Source organism: Pristis pectinata, chromosome 9 (genome assembly GCF_009764475.1).
Source record: "Pristis pectinata isolate sPriPec2 chromosome 9, sPriPec2.1.pri, whole genome shotgun sequence".
Lineage (NCBI taxonomy): Eukaryota > Metazoa > Chordata > Chondrichthyes > Rhinopristiformes > Pristidae > Pristis > Pristis pectinata.
Window position 1 is genome coordinate 54,892,024 of NC_067413.1, and position 21,780 is coordinate 54,913,803.

General features: G+C 43.0%; 1 protein-coding gene across 2 annotated transcripts in view; it reads right to left on the reverse strand.

Annotated features, from left to right (window-relative positions):
• Window positions 1–21,780, reverse strand: part of itga9 (integrin, alpha 9) — a 421,660-nt gene that overhangs the window by 115,425 nt on the left and 284,455 nt on the right. For both annotated transcript variants that reach the window (XM_052022797.1, XM_052022798.1), the window contains one exon: window positions 20,539–20,618. In XM_052022797.1, coding sequence (XP_051878757.1) covers window positions 20,539–20,618 — 80 coding nt within the window. The remainder of the gene's footprint in view (window positions 1–20,538; window positions 20,619–21,780) is intronic.

The following is a 21,780-nucleotide window of genomic DNA, read 5'->3' on the forward strand; positions in this document are numbered from 1 at the left end:
TGTTCTTAAATTCTAACCATATGGTCTCACTGGACGATCCTCCAAGAATGTTGTCTCTAAACTCTGCTGTTACGTTCTCCCTAATCAAAAAGGGAACACCCCCTCCTCACTTACCTGTACCTCCATTACACCTATAGCATCTGTATCCCAGGACACTGAGCTGCCAGTCCTGCCCTTCTCTCAGCCATGTGTCTGTTATGGCTATAAAATCCAAGTCCTCAGAGCCAATCCACGCTCTATCCACTTTTCCTGTTAATCCTCATGCATTGAAATGCAGTTTAACTGAGTTTTCCTTTCCCTGCCTTTACTGTACCCCTGGCTATCCTGATTACTAAACTTGCTCTCGCTGGCTACTGCTTTATCCCAGGATTTGCTCCTGCTCAGAGTCCCACCCCCCACCAATCTAGTTTAAATCCTCCGTGTAGTACTAGCATACTTCCTTGCAAGGATATTGGTCCCTTTCAGGTTCAAGTGCAACCTCTTGTACAGGTCACTTCTACCCCAGAAGAGATCACAATGAACGTGAATCCCTGCCCTCTGCACCAGCTCCTCAGCCACAAAATCATCTGGCCTGTCTTTCTATTTCTAACCTCGCTAGCACGTGACACCGGGAGTAAATCAGAGATCACTACCCTCAAGGTCCTGCTTCTTAACTTCTTACCTAACTCCCTGTACTCATTTTGCAGGACCTCCTCCCTTGTTCTACCCTTGTTGTTTGTACCAACATGTACAAAGACCTCTGGCTGTTCACCCTCCCACTCCAGAATTTTCTGCAGTCGCTCAGAGACATACTTGACCCTGGCACCCAGGAGGCAACACACCATCCAGCATCTCTTCTGCAGCCACAGGTTCTCCTGTCTGTCCCCCCATTGAGTCTCCTATCACTATTGCCCTGCCTGACTGCACCTTCTCCCTCTGAGCCTCAGAGCTGGTCACAGTGACAGGGACCTGACGACTGCTGCTGCTAGCCCCTGAAAGATAGACAATTTGCACAGAGGCTACAAGCATTCATTGGCTTAATTCAAAGTGCATCAGGGAAAAGGTTTGTTCATTGTTTAGAATATTTGATCATGAAAATATATTAGTGGATGGCGAGAAAAGCAAGTATTTACAATGAGAGTGGATATTTTAAAATCAAGACCAAAAAATCATTCCACCAAATGGAGTTTGGATTATTATTGGATGAAGATGTGTGGATGTAGGCACAAACATTCTAAAGGGTGTCAGGAAATGTAACTAAAATAAGGTCATTGAGAAGTTTTGCAGGAGATCGCTCTGACTGTAATTAACAACATTTTGATTTTAAGAGAATTGCATTTGGTAACCTACACACCCGTTACACAAGGACCAAGAAAGTGATTTAAGCAAAGCTCTCAGACTCCAGCATAGCTTGTGTTGCATGACACATTGGTTACATGATTGGTTACATAATATGTGGAAGTGGATTCTGAATTTGCACAGAAGAATGAATCTCGGACATACTTACAAGATGTAAATATTCAGCAGATCAGGCAGCACCAGTGGAAAGAGAAACAGCGCTAACATTTCAGGTCATAGACCTTACATCCAAACTAAAACAACCTTTCATCCACTCTCAATGATTTTGTTTTATTCCATAGAGAAACTAAGCTGATTGTTTCTATGTTACTGCAGTTAGAGGAATATGGGGGACACTTAATGAAAGGGACATTTGAGGGGTAAAGAGAACTTTTGATATCTAATGCTAATTATCTATGGAGTAGATACAATTCAGAAGGAGCACTGGAAGAATTTATGTTCACAGTTGATTAATTTGAAGCAACAAACAATCTGCTGGAGGAACTCAGCGGGTCAAGCAGCATCTGTGGGAGAAAAGGAATTGTCGACGTTTCGGGTCGAAACCCTGCATCAGGACTGAGAGTGGAGAGGTGAGGTGGTCAGTAGCTCAGGATGGCCACTGCGGACTGAGCATAGGTGTTCTGCAAAACAGTTGCCCAGTCCGTGCTTGGTCTCACTGATGTAGAGCAGACCACATCAGAAGCACCGAGTGCAGTAGACGAGGTTGGAAGAGGTGCATGTGAAATTTGAAACTTTCTGTATGTTGCAGTATCTGACTCTGTACAGTAAACCTCTGATAATCCTGCATCCTTAGTGGTGCTGAACTAGAAGATTTCCTGGAATATTGGATGGTATTCCTATTAACAACCAAACATACACTTATTTCACTTTTATTTAACATGTTACACACTCATCTAAAATTTTCCAATGAACCCAGTAAGAAATATACAAGCTCTCCGGACCCCAGCTCCAGCCACAAACCCGCCCACATTCTGACCCCTGGTGTTCTAGACCCTGACCATGGCTCCAGCTGCAAATCTATTCATGTTCTATTCTCTGGTGTAGCTATGTACCAGACCTCGACCCTGTCCGTGGTCACACTCCAGACCACACATACTGGCCACATATTCCACTCGCACCCTGGACCCCTGGCTCACACTCCAGACCAACAAGTCCATCAGATGCTAAACCAACAGAATTTCCAAACAATGGTACTTGTGTTTCAAATACATTGTTACATCTGAAGTAGTTTCCCACGTAACATGTTGAAGAAGTATTTGCATTTGTCAGTGTAACATTTGTCACTTGTGAGATTAGATTTTTAATATCAAAATCTTAACAATTAAGTTAAAAAAAAGATGCATTTTCACCAAAACTGTGTTTCTGTGCAGTTTGTTCCTGTGGCCAATTTGTTGGTGGCAGTTGTGTCCCAACTCAGTCCCAGGCAGTCTACCCACTTCTTGGATACGCTAATACACTAATGTAAAGTCATTAGTTGAATAATTACCTATTCCTATTCTTCAACTGGAATAATTACCTATTCTTCAACTGGAATGACAGTAAGCACATTTAACACCATTGAGCCATTTCCTGCGGTGTTCAATAACTTGCTGGGCTGGATCAAGAAGGATGACCAGCAGCTAAACAGACTTCTCTGTAATTGGTATTGGTATCGGTTTATTATTGTCACTTGTACCAAGGTACAGTGAAAAACTTGTCTTGCGTTCCGATCGTACAGGTCAATTCATTACCCAGTGCAGTTACATTGAGTTAGTGCATTGAGGTAGTACAGGAAGGGTAAATTCAAATATAAACCAGCCTGTGAGTAGTTCAAAAATTGTCCATACTGCAGGACAAGGAAGGTACAAACACAGTATCCTCACAAGAGATGGTAGCGCGGTAGTGACATCCAGGATTGGGATGGTATCAACTGGAAGACAGGTGGCTGTCACTGCCATCAGTCAGGAGGACTGCCTGAGGACAATGTGAATTCCTTCAGTTGGACTGCCCGAACTAGCCAGTTAAGGAATGTAGTAAATAGAGTCAAAAGTAGAATTGCTGCCATTATTTGGGCATATTTATCACCACTTTTGTTAAAATCATTGGCATAATTGGTGTTATATTAATTTATGTTACTTATTTTGCTATCTTCATACAAGTAACCCATATTTTATTCACTGATAAATAAAGATTAATTATTGGCCCCGCCATGGTGAGAGCTGCAGCACTGGAAACGTCTCTGTGATGGGATCACTTCCATCTGAAAAACACACACACTCATACACGTTCCTACCCTCACGCCCACTAACCTTTATACCCCAATCTACCCCCACTAATCCACATACACACCCAAACCTCTTTGCCTAAGCAATCGTTACAAAATGGTACACCAATGGCCAGCCAGATTCCCATAGATCATGTAACCAGCTGAATGGAGACACAAGAGACTGCAGATGCTGGAATCTGAAGCAACAAGCAAAGTGATGGAGGAACTCAGTGGGTCATGCAGCATCTATCCAGATGAAGGGTCTCGACCCAAAATGTTGACTATCCGTTTCCATTCACAGACGCTGCTGACCGACTGAGTTCCTCCAACATCTAGTTTGTTGTTCCATGTGACCAGTTGAAACTGATTAACTTAACTTATTGACAGATGACTCAGAACATAAGGTACCTGGCAATATAAATCTCTCAGTTCTGTTAAAGCACCAAATACTGTGCCTACTGGGCTTTGGTGAGTGAAGGACTTCAGCAAGACAAGGGCAAACACGCAGCTTTATATTTAAAGAATTAAATAAGTTATTTAAATAGTTAATTAAATAATTCAATTAGATTAAGAGAGGCATGGCAATAGTATAAGAGGCAATGTATTGTAGCCATGAGCTGCTGGAAACCACTGCGAACTATGACAATCACATATTCTGTATAAGATAACTTTATTAGTCACGTGTACATCGAAACACACAGTGAAATGCATCTTTTGCATAGAGTGTTCTGGGGGCAGCCCACAAGTGTCGCCATGCTTCCAGCACCAACATAGCATGCCCACAACTCCCTAACCCATACGTCTTTGGAATGTGGGAGGAAACCGGAGCACCTGGAGGAAACCCACGCAGACACGGGGAGAACGTACAAACTCCTTACAGACAGGGGGCGGAAATGAACCCGGGTCGCTGGCGCTCTAAAGTGTTACACTAACTGTTCAGCAGCTTGAGAAAATTCAGCTCAGAGTGCAAGATTCAAATACTTCACTGGATCAGGGAGGGGAAAGTTACACGGCACTTTATTCTGAGGCAGTCACTGTGATTAAGAACCACAGAACTGATCAGGAAAGAAAGATGGGAAGGTGCGACTACAAGTGAGGTAGATGTGGGAGGAGCTCAGAATTTCCACAGGACCAACAGGTACAACATTTGTTACAGGTACAACATCTGTCTGTGTTTATGACAGCAGAGATGGCAGGGAGGATGAGAAAGCTGATCACAGCATCATTTTTTAGTGGCACATTCAAGTGGCGAAGGGAAAAGGAAATTGGGTAATAGGGGACAATGTAACTGGGGGAGGAGGCATACCTCTGCAGTCCCAAAGGCTGTGTTGCCTGCACGGTGACACATTTAAGTGTTAATGACCTCTCCATACAGCAAGGGAGGAGTGTGGAATGGAAGGGGAAAGATCCAATTGCCATACTCTATGTAGGATCCAAAAACATAGATCTATCAAATTGCATTTTGGTAATAATAAGGAGGTTCTGCTGAAAGAACCTGGGGTCCAAATTAAAATTCAAAATCACAAACTTCTGAATTAATGTGACCCACATCCAACTTTGGTTAGAGTAAATACGTTCAGTGTTGAATGTATGGCTCAAAGATTTGGTGTGGGAGAAATGGGTTTCAATTCATGAGGCACTGGCACCAGAACTTGCAAAGGCTTCACTTGAACTGAGCCAAGACCAGTGTCCAAGCAAATTGAATAACTGGCTTGTAGAAAAGGTGTTAAAACTGAATAATGGGGGAGGAGGGAAGGGTTCCAGTGAGATAAAGCTATGTTAAAGAGAATAGGCGCAGTGATAGGACTGGTTGGTGAAATTGTAACTGATCATCAGAGTGTGTCAGCAAGGGACAGTGCTTACTAACATAAAAGTATACATCTAATTAGAGTCAGATTATGGAAAAATGGTAAAAAGACAAATCTGAATGTACACAGCACTTTTAATAAGATGGATGAATTGAAGGAAAAAGATAGCCAATTACAGAGGTTATGGTTGCAAAGTGACCAAGTTTGGGAATTAAATATTTTAGCAGAGAATTGGTTGCAGATGACATGAAAATCAGTAGTGTTGTTGATGGTGAGGTGGATAGTTGTGGGCTACAGGATGATATTCATCAGTTGAAAAGATGGGCAGAGCAATGACAGAATTTATCATGACAAGTGCAAAGTGATGTGCTTTGGAAGGACTAACAAGTGCAGGACAGATATAATGATGGAGAACCTTAGGGAGTATTGCGAAACAGGAGGGGCCTCGGTGTACAAGTCCAAAGATCCCTGAAGGTGGAAGCACAGGTAGACAAGGTGATGAAGAAGACATATGGGAAACATGCCTTCATTAGCCAGGGCATAGAATCTAAGAGCAGGAAAGTTAAGGCATAACTTTATAAAACATTGGATAGGCCACAGCTGGAGTACTGTGTCCAGTTCTGGTTGCCACACCGTGGGAATAACGTGATTACACTTAACAGGGGGCAGGGGAGGTTAACCGGACCATGCCAGGGATGGAGCATTTCAGTTATGAGGAGAGACTAGATAGGCTAGCTTTATTTTCCTTGACAAGGAGGAGGTTGGGGGGACCTGACAGAGGTATAAAAAATTATGAGGGACATATAGAGGGGAGACAATTGGCTACTTTTCCCCTTAGCAGAGGTTTCAAAAATGAAGAGGATAAATGAAGAACTTTTTCACCCAGAAGGTGGTTGTAATCTGGAGCACACTGGCTCAAAGAGATCTGTACATTGAGCATCAAACTAAGCAATAGGCTATTTTAGATGCAGAATTGCTCAGTAAGAGAGAAAGTAATTTACTTCAATATGAAGTCAGAGTCTTAGGGTTAGAAGAAGTTTTACAGGGAACAGACGGCAGTTTTTTTGTTACACAGTGTGTGGTTGATACCTGGAAAATGCTGCCAGAGGTGGTGGTGGAATCAGATTCAATTACTATGTTTAAGAAGCATTTTGACAGACATTTAAATAGGCAACGGATAGAAGGATAGGTTGTAATGCAGGCAAATGAGATTAGTGTAGATATGCAAAAGGATTGGCATGTTCATGGTGTGCCAAAGGGCCCATTTCTGTGCTCTACGACTCTATGACAAAGTTGTAAAGTGTGAATTGGTTGTGGTAAACTGGTAGACTACGTGAAAAAATATGACAGTCAATAAGCAGTAGCTAATGTTTAAAGAATTATTTCATAGAATCATAGAAGTGTACAGACTTATAGCCCACCTCTCCCATGCTGACTGCGATATAGCTATTCCAATTCCATTTGTCTGCATTAGGCCTGTAGCTCTCTACTCCATTCCTATCCAAGTACCTGTCTAAATGCCCTTTAACATTGTAATTGTGTCTGCCTCCATTACCTCCTCTGGCATTTTGTTCCAAACCTTCAGCACCCTCTGACAACTCCCTACCCCAGAATTCACTAATTTACAAACACACAAATCTCTTCCACTTACTAACCCCCTAATACAAACAAATCCAGCAATATGGTGAGGATGTCAAAGCCTGACACTTAAACAATGTATTCTCTTTTTGTTTCAGGCTAAGTATCAACTGAACTAAAGAAAGCCTTGAAGGAATCCTTTTCATGGTCACTGCCTCAGAGGTCTGGAGAGCTTCCTCTTCCTCCCTAACACACAGCCCTGAATGGAGACCAGAGACATGTTGGAATTCTTGTTCACCACCATCAGCATGGTGGGGGAGGACGAGGAAGAGGAGAAGGCAATGAAGCCAAGGTGGATGATAATGAAGAAGTGTACGAGGTATTATTGTGCCTCATACCGCTTAACAGCACTTCAGATACTGGAGGCACCAAGAGAGTAGCAGTAAATATGACCCATGAAAGACACATGATCTCAGGGGCCACAGTCAAGTACAAGGGGTAGGCAATATGGTGTGGCAGCTAATTGGAGCCTCAGATGAATCATACAACCAATAGGCTTTCATGAGAAGTTGATGAGATGCACACTAAGCTGGTTGTAACATTGTCAGGCCTGCTGGCCAAATCCTGGAAGTGACAAGGTGTATGGGGCTTCATCTCCCTCTGGCAGGAGGTAGATGTGGATGTAGGAGATCATCACTTTCCCTTGAACTAACACGCACACAGCTCTGCAAGGGGTCAGTGACAATCCCCTCACTACTGCCCAGTTGGTACCTGCCATGGAGGCACAGAAAGAGGCTACTCAATGTCTTACTGCCTCTGCAGACTCAGGCTGACCCAACTAGAGCAATGCTCTCTATGACCTCAGGCTAGATTCAGGACCAGCAAAATGCCAGATTTGCAGGAACAGAGATATGATACCCATGATGTCAAATCCCTTGCCAGGAAGAAAAAGGTGCCTCTTTGGGGTCAGAAACTTCTTCACTGTTAACCAATTGGTGTTCATTCAGAATAGAAAGCTAGAATCCCAGGAGAAATGAAAATATAAAAGTTGGAAAGTAATGTTGCAGCTGTATCAAACTTTAGTTAGGCTGCATTTGGAGCATTGTGTGCAGTAGTGGTTGCTGCATTACAGTAAGGATGTGGAGCTTTGGCAAGGGCACAGAAGAGGTTCACCAGGATGCTGCCCAGATTGGAGTGTATTAGCTAAAGGAGAGATTGGACAAAGTTAAATACTTCAGGGCATAGATTTAAGATGGGGTGGGGGGTGGGGGGGGGAATTTAAATGAGATAGGAGAGGCAAGTATTTTTTCCCCCCACACAGAGTGGTAGGTGCCTGGAACGTACTGCCACGGGTGGTGTGGAAGCAGATACAATAGCAACATTTAGACCATGTGCAGGCATATAGGATTAGTTAGATGGTCAGCACAGACATGGTGGGCTAAGGGCCTGTTTCTGTGCTGTACTGTTCTATATCCTATGTAAATCTGAAAGGTACTGGGAGCATGCAGGTGGGATATGGACATATCAGCCACATGCATCTGGAGGATGAAATAATGGCAATGCAGCCTGGGTCACCAAGTCAGCACATAACTGTGTACCGGGTCCTGAGGAGTCCATTGACGTTTGTGGTGTTTGCTTAAAGGCTGGCATTTCTCCTCCAAACCTGCCTTTCAAGCAATCTGCTCATCTATGCTTCACCGTCAGCTGTCCCAAAATGTGGATTAATGTGACAGGAAAGAACAAATTGATGCCGGCCCAAAAAAGGGCAAGAGTTTCTTGTGAGCATCTAGCTCAAAAATCTACAAACCTGCTGAGTTGTAGGGAGCAGCCTGGCTGCAGCACAGGGCTGAGTGAATGTATCACAGTGTGAAACATTCCACGTTCTTTTGAAGACACTTAGTAATATATTTCACCTTAATATATTTCACCTCATTTATATAGCAAAATTTTCTCTTTACTTCACTGTTAATTAAGCTGTTCTTTCTCAGACAAGCTTTTGTTTTAATTTCATCCTAGGCTAGATGAGAATGGTTTAGATATGAATAATGATAATGTAGCCAAGGTGCTCAGAGTCATTCCAATGAATCGTTGAAGGAAAGGGAAAAACATTTTTCAGACCTGTGTCCAAACCCATCTCTATTACATTCATTCATTTCTGAACTTATGGATTTCCACTGTAGTCTTACTGTTAGGGAATTGTCAGACATGGGACATCTTAGGGTAGTAGGTGTTAAAACAAACAAGAACCAACCAGCCTTCAAAAGTAAACCTATTGAAATGTAAAGTGAAAGCAGTAATCAATTTTGAAATTAAAAGGTGTCTACAGAGCACAAAGTGATGTGACCATGAGATGTTCTAGTCTACTTCAGTCAAACGTAAGACAATGGGCTATGTGAATTGGCCTACATCAAACAAGCACCTATAGTTAAGTCATTTTGCACGCTTCTTCCAGAGATCAAGGAGGGCTGCCAGACCATACTAAATTTTGTCACTTAGCATATCAAACATGGTCAGAGGCATATTTGTTCTATCAATAATGGGGATATTTGTGTACTCAGAGAGTCAGCCCTCACAACATTGATCCTGGGTGTCTGGTTCTCTGTCCCCAGTGGCTTTTAGACCACCTAGACAGTTTCCTAGGAATTTCCACTCGGCCTAAAGATCCATTTGATTGATGAGAAGAACGTAACAATCGATATGACTTGAAATGAAATCACATCATGTTGTGTCAAGGGAAGAAATATCCTTAAGGTGATCTAATGACTTCCCTTATAATAAGAAAACTGTGATTTTAAATTTAAAGTACACAATCAGATATCTACAAATGTACTTTGGAAGCAGATTGAGCAGAACATACAAATTAGGATCAGTAGTAGGCCACCCAGCTCCTAAAGCCTGCTCTGCCATTTAATGAGATCAGGATGGATCTGATTGTAGCCTCAACTCTACATTCCTGCCTAACCCTGTAAACTTATCACATATTTATCTACCTCTGACTTAATAATATTCAAAACTCTGCTTCCACCACCCTTCATGAAGAGTGTTCCAAGGACTCTCAATCCATTGTGAGAAAAGCAATGTCTCATCTTTGTTTTAAATGGGGACTACATCATTTTAAACAGTTGATTAGGAAGTCTTTATAGCAGCACCAAGTCCTTTTGAGACAGTGAGACTGCATAGATTTAAACATTAATTCGTCACAACTGCTGCACATCAAACTATTGTGTTGTCCTTCATGGATCTCGTTAGGTAACCCATTCAGCCAGGTCTTTTAACAAGCAAGTCCTTTTGTGCCTTAGATCTGGGGTTGACATTTAATGGACTAATCCTGAAAAAAATCTTTGCAACTGAGCCATTTATTCTATCAAATTGCATTTTGGTAATAGTAATATGCATCATTTTGATACTTTGTTGCCATACAGAAAGAGGCCATTTTGCTCACTGAAAATGTATCAGGTCCTATAAGAGCAATCCTGTCAATCCCATCAATCCCAGTCCCTGCTTTTTCTCCAGAGTCTTGCAAATTATTCTCAAGGGCCTATCCAAATGCCTTTTGAAGGTACTCATTCTACTCACCCTGACAGGCAGTGAATTCCACATCCTAACTACTCTCTAACAAAAAAGATTTTCCTCACGTTCTGCTTTACCCCAACCTTATTTCAATCAATACTGGAGTAATTCAAACCACCTAATTACTCATTATGACATGGAAAGAGGCCATTTAGCAAATGTCCATGCCAGCTAGAACCACAGAACACTACAGCACAGAAAACAGGCCATTTGGCCCCTCTAGTCTGTGCCGAAACTTTATTCCACTAGTCCCATTGACCTGCACTCAGTCCATAAGCCTCCAGATCTCTCCCCTCCATATATTGGTATTGGTTTATTATTGTCACTTGTACGGGGTACAGTGAAAAGCTTGTCTTACAAACCGATTGTACAGGTTAATTCATTACACAGTGTAGTTACATTGAGTTAGTACAGAGTGCATTGATGTAGTACAGGTAAAAACAATAACAGTACAGAGTAAAGTGTCACAGCTACAGAGAAAGTGCAGTGCAATAAGGTGCAAGGTCACAACAAGGTAGATCGTGAGGTCATAGTCCATCTCATTGTATAAGGGAACCGTTCAATAGTCTTATCACAGTGGGATAGAAGCTGTCCTTAAGTCTGGTGGTACGTGCCCTCAGGCTCCTGTATCTTCTACCCGATGGAAGAGGAGAGAAGAGAGAATGTCCTGGGTGGCTGGGGTCTTTGATTATGCTGGCTGCTACACCAAGACAATGAGAGGTAAAGACAGAGTCCAAGGAGGGGAGGCTGGTGTCCATGATGCGCTGGGCTATGTCCATAACTCTCTGCAGCTTCTTGCGGTCTTGGGCAGAGCAGTTGCCGTACCAAGCCATGATACATCCAGATAGGATGCTTTCTATGGTGCATCGGTAAAAGATGGTGAGTCAAAGGGGACAAACCAAATTTCTTTAGCCTCCAATTTATTCTTAAAACTTAAGAGTGAGCCCGCATTTACCACGTCAGATGGCAGCACATTCCATACTCACACCACTCTCTGAGTGAAGAAGTTCCCCCTAATGTTCCCTCTAATCCTTTCCCCTTTCACCCTAAAGCCATGTCCTCTCATACTTATCTCTCCTAATCTAGGTAGAAAGAGCCTACTCACATTTACTCTGTCTAAAACCCTCATAATTTTGTAAACCTCTATCAAATCTCCCCTCATTCTTCCACGCTCCAAGGAATAAAGTCCTAACCTGTTCAATCTTTCCCTGTAACTCAACTCCTGAAGACCCGGCAACATTCCAGTAAATCTTCTCTGCACTCTTTCAATCTTACTGATATCCTTCCTATAGTTAGGTAACCTGAACTGTGCACAATACTCCAAATTTGGCCTCACCAATGTCTCATACAACCTCACCATAACATCCCAACTCCTATACTCAATACTTTGATTTATGAATGCCAGGATGCCAAAAGCCTTCTTTACAATCCTGTCTACCTGTGATGCCACTTTCAGGGAATTATGTATCTGAATTCCCAGATTCCTTTGTTTCTCTGCACTCCTCAGTGCCCTACCGTTCACTGTGTATGTCCTACCTTGATTTGTCCTTCCAAAATGCAGCACCTCACACTTGTCTGCATTAAATTCCATCTGCCATTTTCTGGCCCATTTTTCCAGTTGGTCCAGATCCCTCTGCAAGCTTTGAAAGCCTTCCTCGCTGTCCACAACACCTCCAATCTTAGTGTCATCAGCAAACTTGCTGATCTAATTTACCACATTATCATCTAGATCATTGATATAGACGACAAACAACAATGCTCCCAGCACAGATCCCTGAGGCACACCACTAGTCACAGGGCTCCAGTCTGAGAAACAATCATCCACTACCACTCTGTCTTCTCCCACACAGCCAATTTCGAATCCATGGATACCTAGTGTCTGAACCTTCTGAACTAACCTCCCATGTGGGACCTTGTCAAAAGCCTTACCAAAGTCCATGCAGACAACATCCGCAGCCTTACCTTCATCTACTTTTTTGGTAACCTCCTCGAAAAACTCTACAAGATTCACTAAACATGATCTACCACGCACAAAGCCATGCTGACTATCCTTAATCAGCCCTTGGCTGTCCAAATACTTGTATATCCGATCTCTCAGAACACCTTCCAATAATTTACCCACTACTGATGTCAGGCTCACTGGCCTGTAATTACCTGGTTTACCTTTAGAGCCTTTTTTAAACAACGGAACAACATGAGCTACCCTCCAGTCCTCCAGCACTGCACCCGTGGCTAAGGACATTTTAAATATATTTGCCAGGGCCCCTGCAATTTCTACACTAGTCCCCCTCAAGGTCCGAGGAAAATATCATGTCAGGCCCGGGGGATTTATCTATCTTTATCGCTGTAAGGCAGCAAGCACCTCCTCCTCTTTAATCTCTATATGTTCCATGACTCTAGTGCTTGTTTCCCTTCCTTCCATATACACTATGCCCATTTCCTGAGTAAATACTGATGCAAAAAAACTGTTTAAGATCTCCCCCATCTTCTGAGGCTCCACACGGTCTTCTAGGGGACCATTTCGTCCCTTACTATCCTTTTACTCTTAATATACTTGCAGAAACCCTTTGGATTTACCTTCACATTATCTGCCAAAGCAACTTCATGCCTCCTTTTTGCCTTCCTGATTTCCATCTTCAGTATTTTCTTACATTTTCTATATGCTTCAAGTACCTCATTTGTTCCTAGTTGTCTATACCTGTTATACACCTCTCTCTTTTTCTTAACCAGATTGCCAATATCCCTTGAAAACCAAGGTTCCCTATGCCTGTTAATTTACCTTTAATCCTGGTAGGAACATGCAAACTCTACACTCTCAAAATTTCGCCCTTGAAGGCCTTCCACTTACTGAATACATCCTTGCCAGTAAACAACTTATCCTAATCAACTCTTCCTAGATCCTTTCTCATTTCCACAAAATTGGCCTTTCTCCAAGTTCGAACCTCAACTCGAGGACCAGACCTATCCTTATTCATAATTAACTTGAAACTAATGACATTATGGTCACTGGACCCAAAATGTTCACCTACATATACTTCTGTCACCTGACCTGTCTGGTTCCCTAATAGGAGATCAAGTATTGCATTCTCTCTCATTGGTACCTCTATATATTGATTTAGAAAACTTTCCTGAACACATTTGACAAACTCCAAGCCATCCAGCCCTTTCACAGTATGGGAGTCCCAGTCAATATGTGGAAAGTTAAAATCCCCTACTATTACAACTTGCTGTTTCTTACATCGGTCTGCTATCTCTCTACAGATTTGCTCCTCCAATTCTCTCTGACTATTGGGCGGTCTATAATACAACCCTATTAGTGTGGTCACACCTTTCCCGTTCCTCAGCTCCACCCATATGGCCTCTGTAGACGAGCCCTCCGGGCTGTCCTGTCTCTGCACAGCTGTGATATTTTCCCTGTCCAGTAATGCCACCACTCCCCCTTTCATCCCTCCCCCTCTATCACATCTGAAACAATGGAACCCCAGAACATTGAGCTGCCAGTCCTGCCCCTCCTGCATCCAAGTCTCACTAATAGCAATAATGTCGTAATCCCATGTGCCAAACAACGCCCTAAACTCATCCGCCTTACCTACAATACTCCTTGCATTGAAATAGATGCACCTGAGAACATTTCTATCATGTACAAACCTTTGATTTCTGTCTATACATGCAATCCTCGCATGACCTTTAACCTCCTCCACTTCACTATCTGCTCTAGTGCTCTATCCCCTCCCCCTGCAAATCTAGTTTAAACCCCCCCGGAGCAGCACTAGCAAACCTACCCGCAAGTATGTTAGTCCCCCTCCAGTTCAGGGGCAAACCGTCCCGTCGGAACAGGTCCCACCTTCCCTGGAACAAGCCGAATTGTCGAGAAACCTGAAGCCCTCCCTCACTGCACCATCTCCCTAGCCACATATTTAGCTGCATTATCCTCCTATTTCTAGCCTCACCAGCACGTGGCACGGGTAGCAATCCTGAGATTGCAACTCTGGGAGGTCCTGTCCTTCAAATTTGCATCTATTCACTGAACTCTCTTTGCAGGACCTCCTCTTCCTTCCTATCCATGTCATTGGTCCCTTCATGGACCACAACATCTGGCTGCTCACCCTCCCTCCTGAGAATATCTAGCACTCGATCCGAGATATCGCGGACCCTGGCACCAGGGAGGTAACAGACCATCTGGAATTCTCTATCTTTTCCCCCAGGTAGGCTGTCTCCCCCAACAATTAAAGACAAAGGTGGGAGAATGTGCCTGGAGGCGGTGGAAGTGGGAGAAGTTCTCAATGAATACTTCTCTTCGGTATTCACCAGGGAGAGGGGTCTTGATGACGTGGAAGGGAGTGCAGATAAGGGTGATGTTCTCGAGGTTGTAGATATCAAGAGAGAGGATGTGTTGAAGTTGTTAAATAATATCAAGACGGATAAATCTCCGGGGCCTGACGGGATTTTCCCCAGGCTGCTTCGAGAGGTGAGGGAGGAGATTGTTGAACTGCTGGTAAGGACCTTTGAGTCCTCATTGTCCACAGGGATGGTGCCAGAGGATTGGAGGGTGGCGAATGTTGTCCCCTTGTTCAAAAAAGGTAGTGGGGGTAGTCCAGGAAATTACAGACCAGTGAGCCTTACGTCTGTGGTGGGTAAGCTGTTAGAAAGGATTCTAAGGGATAGGATCTATGAACACTGGAGAATCATGGACTGATTAGGGACAGCCAGCATGGATTTGTGCAAGGAAGATCTTGCATCACAAGCCTGATAGAGTTCCTTTGAGGAGGTGGACGAGGAAGATTGATGAGGTAGTGCGGTGGATGTGGTCTATATGGATTTTAATAAGGCGTTTGATAAGCTACCTCATGTAAGCTTCTTCAGAAGGTCAGAGGCCAAGGGATCCAGGGAAGCTTGGCTGTGTGGATTAGGAATTGGCTTGCCTGTAGAAAAGCAGAGGGTTGTGGTGGAAGGAGTGCCCTCGGATTGGAGGGCAGTGACTAGTGGTGTCCCCGCAGGGATCGGTTCTGGGACCTCTACTTTTGTGATATTTATAGATGACTTAGGCTGGGTTAGTAAGTTCGCGGATGACACTAAGATCGGCGGTGTTGTGGATAGTGTGGAGGGCTGTCGGAACTTACAGAGGGATATTGATAGGATGCAGAGCTGGGCTGACAAGTGGCAGATGGAGTTCAATCCGGAGAAGTGTGAGGTGGTACACTTTGGAAGGACAAACTCCAGGGCAGAATACAGGATAAATGGCAAGGTATTTGGCAGTGTAGAGGAGCAGAGGGATCTGGGGGTTCATATTCACAGTTCACTGAAAGTTGCCTCACAGGTGGATAGAGCAGTTAAGAAGGCCTATGGGATGTTAGCTTTCATGAGTCGTGGGACTGAGTTTAAGAGCCGCGAAGTGATGATGCAGCTTTACAAAACTCTAGTTAGACCACACTTAGAGTACTGTGTTCAGTTCTGGTCGCCGCATTATAGGAAGGATGTGGAGGCGTTGGAGAGGGTGCAGAGGAGATTTACCAGGATGCTGCCTGGATTAGAGCGTATGGAATATGAGGAGAGGCTTAAGGTGCTAGGGCTTTATTCACTGGAAAGGAGGAGGATGAGAGGAGACATGATAGAGGTATATAAAATACTGAGAGGAATAGATAGAGTAGACAGCCACTGCCTCCTTCCAAGGGCACCAATGCTCAAGACGAGAGGGCATGGCTTTAAGGTTATGGGTGGGAGGTTCAGAGGAGAAGTCAGGGGGAGGTTTTTCACCCAGAGAGTGGTTGGTGCATGGAATGCACTATCTGGGGTGGTGGTGGAGGCAGATACATTGGACAGGTTCAAGAGTTTGTTGGATAGGCACATGGAGGAATGTGAGATGGAGGGATATGCGGGAGGAAAGGTTTAGATAGTGTGAGGGTGGTTTGATGGACGGCACAACATGGTGGGCCGTAGGACCTGTTTTGTGCTGTATGGTTCTATGGTTCTAATACTCAAACAGGTGTACTTATTGTCAAGGGGTACAGTCACAGGGGTACTCTCAAGTACCTGACTCTTGCCCTTCCCCCTCCTGTCCGTGACCCACTTGCCTTGTCTCCCGTGGCCCTGGTGTGACCACCTACCTATAAATTCCTCACTCTCCGTGACCAGATGAAGGTCATCAATTTGCCTCTCCAGTCCCCTAAGGTTGTCCCTTAGGAGCTGTAGCTCGACACACCGGGTGCAGATGTGGCCGTCCGGGAGGCTGGGAGACTCCAGGATCTCCCACATCTGACACCGAGCACAGACAACCGGCGTCACACTCATACTACTTCCTTTCCGCAATTAGAACAGGTAAACCTACCTCACCTCGCCCCGTTACCACCTAAGCCCGTTCCTGCCAAAGCCCTTTTAGGCCAAAGCCCAATCACTCTGCTACCCCTCACTCCACTGCCCACTCCGAATGCTGCCCACTGGATATGGTGGTCTTCCTTTTAAACCTTTCGTGCTCAGCTGGCTGACTTCACGCACCTGCGCAGTCTTGCCTCTCCTTTCCCGAGTAGTAAATATAAAAAAAAAACTTAGCTTCTCTTCTGGAAATCCACGGCCGTTCTACTCACAGCCCTCTCGCTCCGAATCTGTAAAGGAATACTCCCCCTTATTTTGCCTCTCACATGTCCATCAATTCCCCTTTGATCATTTTGCTACCTACCTACAGTAGGGGTATTGTTCACATGTCAATTAACATACCAGTATGTCTGTGGGATGTGGGACAAAATCAGAACACTCAAGATAAACCTACCTGGTCACAGGGAGAATGTGCAAACTCTGCACAGACTGCACCAGAGGACAGGACAGAATCCAGGTCACTGGAATGGTATCGCAGCAGCACTAATTGCTGCACCACTGTGCCACACTACAACTCTTGCTCATCCTAGACTTTCTTGCAGTTTTGTTCTTCTCTCTCACACACTATTTGGTGGACTATAGCCTGCTCCCAGTAGCTCTATTCTTGCACCCCAAATCTAAACAAATGATTCTGAAACATTATCCCCTCCAGAACATCCTCTCTCCAGCAGTATGATCTTTCTTTCATTTTCTTCATGAACACTTTACATCCTGAAAAATTAATTTTAGTAAAGTCACACAATGCAGGATGGACATCAATATGTACTTCTTAAAACTAGAAGATTCAGAAGTAACAGGTCAAATAGCACCATGGTGATGCCACCATGCTGTTTGTGATAACCCAGACGCCCAAAGCACGGCAACCATGGCAAATGACAATAAGATCAATATGCATTTCACCCAGTTGTGTTTGCACTGAAGGCAAGCGCAAATGTACCTTTGTGGGGCAAAAAGATACAAATTCCTAGATTTCCACGAGAAAATTGTGGGATGTTGTTTTCAGGCCTAGGTCTAGCATCCTATTGGTCTCCAGACTGCCTGATATTACTTACGGAAGCTTAGAGAGATACAGAATGGAAACACATCCTTAGGCCCACAGACTAAACCAGCAGGTGCCCAACCCTATCCAGATGCTAGTGACAGATGAATCAAAGTAAACCTAGCAGCAAGTTAACCAACACTATTCTGAGTTCTGACGAAGGGTCTAAGACTTAAAACATTATCTTTTTGCCTTTCCACAGATGTTGCCTGACCTGCTGAGTGTTTCTAGCTTGCTTAGTTTGGTAATTATTGTGAGGTTGTCTATGAACTGTTTAATAGTTGAAAAGGTATAGTTAAAATTGAGCACATATTCTTCTACTTCCTCATAAATATTTCGGCTGGGAACCAACCACACATAATCAGTCGGATCGTTATGTGATACAATATGATGTCTCTAAAGGCACAGTGAAATGACCTTAAGCAATCGACTTGTATTGATGACTGCTAAGGCCAACACTATCTTCGTAGAATATCAATGGATGGGATTGACATTATCAACCTCTTCAATCTTTCACAAAATCCATTTCACTTTCCCTCACCGCCCTAGTTCATTTCTTTGAGAATATCATAATTTCTCTGTGTATTTCAAAACAACGCTTTCCTCCTTCAACTTGTCTTTTTGTCTTATTTTTCTCCAATTGAAAGAAACACACCTTCAAAATCCAAGCCTTCATCTAACATCCCAAATCTCCGCTTCAAACACTGATCTGTTTCTCATCCATTTTGTTTTATCTTCACATTCATCATGCTGCCTCCAGGACAGTACATTCCCTCTCTGTGAAAAATAACTCCCGATATCACAGCTGTTCTTTTACCTCTATGATCAATCACACTCAAAATATAAAGGTTACATGCAACATTTACACTGATTAGCAAGGTACAAATAAGCTCTCAAGATCACAGAATATAAGAGTGAGGTCAAAGGTTTACTTTCACTAGGGAGGAGCAGATACATATTTAGACGTCAATAAATTAAATAAGATAAGATATCTTTATTAGTCACATGTACATCAAAACACACAGTGAAATGCATCTTTTGAGGAGAGTGTTCTGGGGGGCAGCCCGCAAGTGTCACCTCGCTTCTGGCGCCAACATAGCATGCCCACAGCTCCTAACCAGTACATCTTTGGAATGTGGGAGGAAACCGGAGCACCCGGAGGAAATCCACGCAGACACGGGGAGAACGTACAAACTCCTTACAGACAGCAGCCAGAATTGAACACGGGTTGCTGGCACTGTAAAGTGTTACGTTAACCGCTACACTACCGTGCCTGCTGAATGTTTAGTCTTTATAGAAATAGTATTTTACTATCTAGCTCACTCCAGTGACAACCATTGAATATTGCAAAGCTTCTGTACATGGGCGGCAATACAAACCCAAATGCAATAATTTAATGACCCATGTCACTGCCCTTTTGACAATATAATAATTGTTAATTACTTCTAGTTAAGCATTCAAGCTCTGAAAGTATTGAAACTATTGCAAGTCTGGAATATTCTTCTTGCAGCCAAATATTGTTGTTGGAAAATTTTAAGAGTTTCAACTTACTTTCCTCCATTTTTCCTTTCTATATTTGATTTTACATCGAATTCATCTATTCTGTTTGACATTTCCTCCTCAATGTTTCTTCTGCTTATTTCTCAACTCTTCAATCTGAATAGTTATGTAGAGAAACTGTTGCTTCCCCTGACCACTCCAGCCTTAGATCCTTCATTTCCTTCAATACTCCATTTTAGCCTGTGTTTTGAGTAACTTGTTAATAAATATTTAGATTTGAAAAATCTTTGTGACATGCCCAACCAGTGACAGAAACCATTTGATACTCTGTTGCAGCAAAATCCAAATCTGAAATCTATCTGAATGAGTGGAATGGGAAATATTCCACAGGTATTGAGGCAGCCATGGGAAGAATTTTATAGAGCTGGAGAGAGGGATTTCTCATCATTGAATTTACTTTTGAAGTCATGTGGAATCACACCTTGGCTAATTGAGTAAAGAGATGATATGTATCAAGCAACATGAAGTCCAAAATCTTTTATGTCATTGCTCATCCCTGGAATTACCTCTACTCATGATACGTGCCAGAAATCTCATTTTTCTAACCTTTATTTCAATGGTTACAAAATCATGGGCCGTACATGTGCATTTTTATAATGTAGCAGATAAGGCTCCTCATCTGGATCACCAAATAATAATTCCTGGTAATGAGTTAATGGGTTCAGTTTCATTTCATCAGTTTCATGCTGGTGGAAGTGCAAAATAGAATGGATATTTCAAAACTGCTCCAAAAAGAGGGAATCATTCCGTAGACCATCAAGTAGTAAGCTGCAAAACTGAACCAACATCCTGTAAAATTCATCCTTCAGTCATTTATTCACTCTTATTTGACTGACTATATTAGTAGTCATCTGAAGCTTTGAAATAAAGATGCTCTGCATTGTCATCATTATTGATGTGATAGCATTACTTTCACATTGAACAGTATTTCAAATCTACGGGCAGTATACATAATTTTAAATGTACAATCTTAAATGTTAATCAGCTTCAAGAATAAACCCAGGTCACCTTAGATTGCACATGAGCTTTACCTCTGTGTTGTGACTATGAATTCCAAATTCTCCTGCTCTCCAAAAAGGTGACTTGTATCAAAAATCACGCTGAATTCATACTGCAGGGCAAAAAGAAAGATTTGAAGATAAGTGGATGAACCCAAGAGAAAGGCGCCTATAGCATTGATCTTCCAGTGTGTAATGACAACTGGAGATACCAAATGCTGCATTTCCTCATCTCTACTGATATACTGAACGAAGGACAGGCAGTTAGATACAGCAATAATCCAGTTACCCCAAGCACATTAATGAGTTGTTATCCTTGGTGCAAGGGTCTCTGTATAATTATTTAATCTAACAGATTCTTGTGCTCAAATTCATCTGAAAGCACAAATAACATACAGTGGCATGCAAAAGTTTGGGCACCCCTGGTCAAAATTTATGTTACTGTGAATAGCTAAGCAAATAAAAGATGACCTGATTTCCAAAAGGCATAAAGTGAAAGATGACACATTTCTTTAATATTTTAAGCAAGGTTACTTTTTTATTTCCATCCTTTACAGTTTCAAAATAACAAAAAAGGAAAAGGGCCCGAAGCAAAAGTTTGGGCACCTTGCATGGTCAGTACTTAGTAACACCCCCTTTGGCAAGTATCACAGCTTGTAAACGCTTTCTGTAGCCAGCCAAGAGTCTTTCAATTCTTGTTTGGAGGATTTTTGCCCATTCTTCCTTGCAAAAGGCTTCTAGTTCTGTGAGATTCTTGGGCCGCCTTGCATGCACTGCTCTTTTGAGGTCTATCCACAGATTTTCAATGATGTTTATGTCGGGGGACTGTGAGGGCCATGGCAAAACCTTCAGCTTGTGCCTCTTGGGGTAGTCCATTGTGGATTTTGAGGTGTGGTTAGGATCGTTATCCTGTTGTAGAAGCCATCCTCTTTTCATCTTCAGCTGTTTTACAGACGGTGTGATGTTTGCTTCCAGAATTTGCTGGTATTTAATTGAATTCACTCTTCCCTCTACCAGTGAAATGTTCCCCGTGCCACTGACTGCAACACAAGCCCAAAGCATGATCAATCCACCCCCATGCTTAACAGTTGGAGAGGTGTTCTTTTCATGAAATTCTGCACCCTTTTCTCTCCAAACATACCTTTGCTAATTGCAGCCAAAAAGTTCTATTTTAACTTCATCAGTCCACAGGACTTGTTTCCAAAATGCATCAGGCTTGCTTAGATGTTCTTTTGCAAACTTCTGACGCTGAATTTTGTGGTGAGGACGCATGAA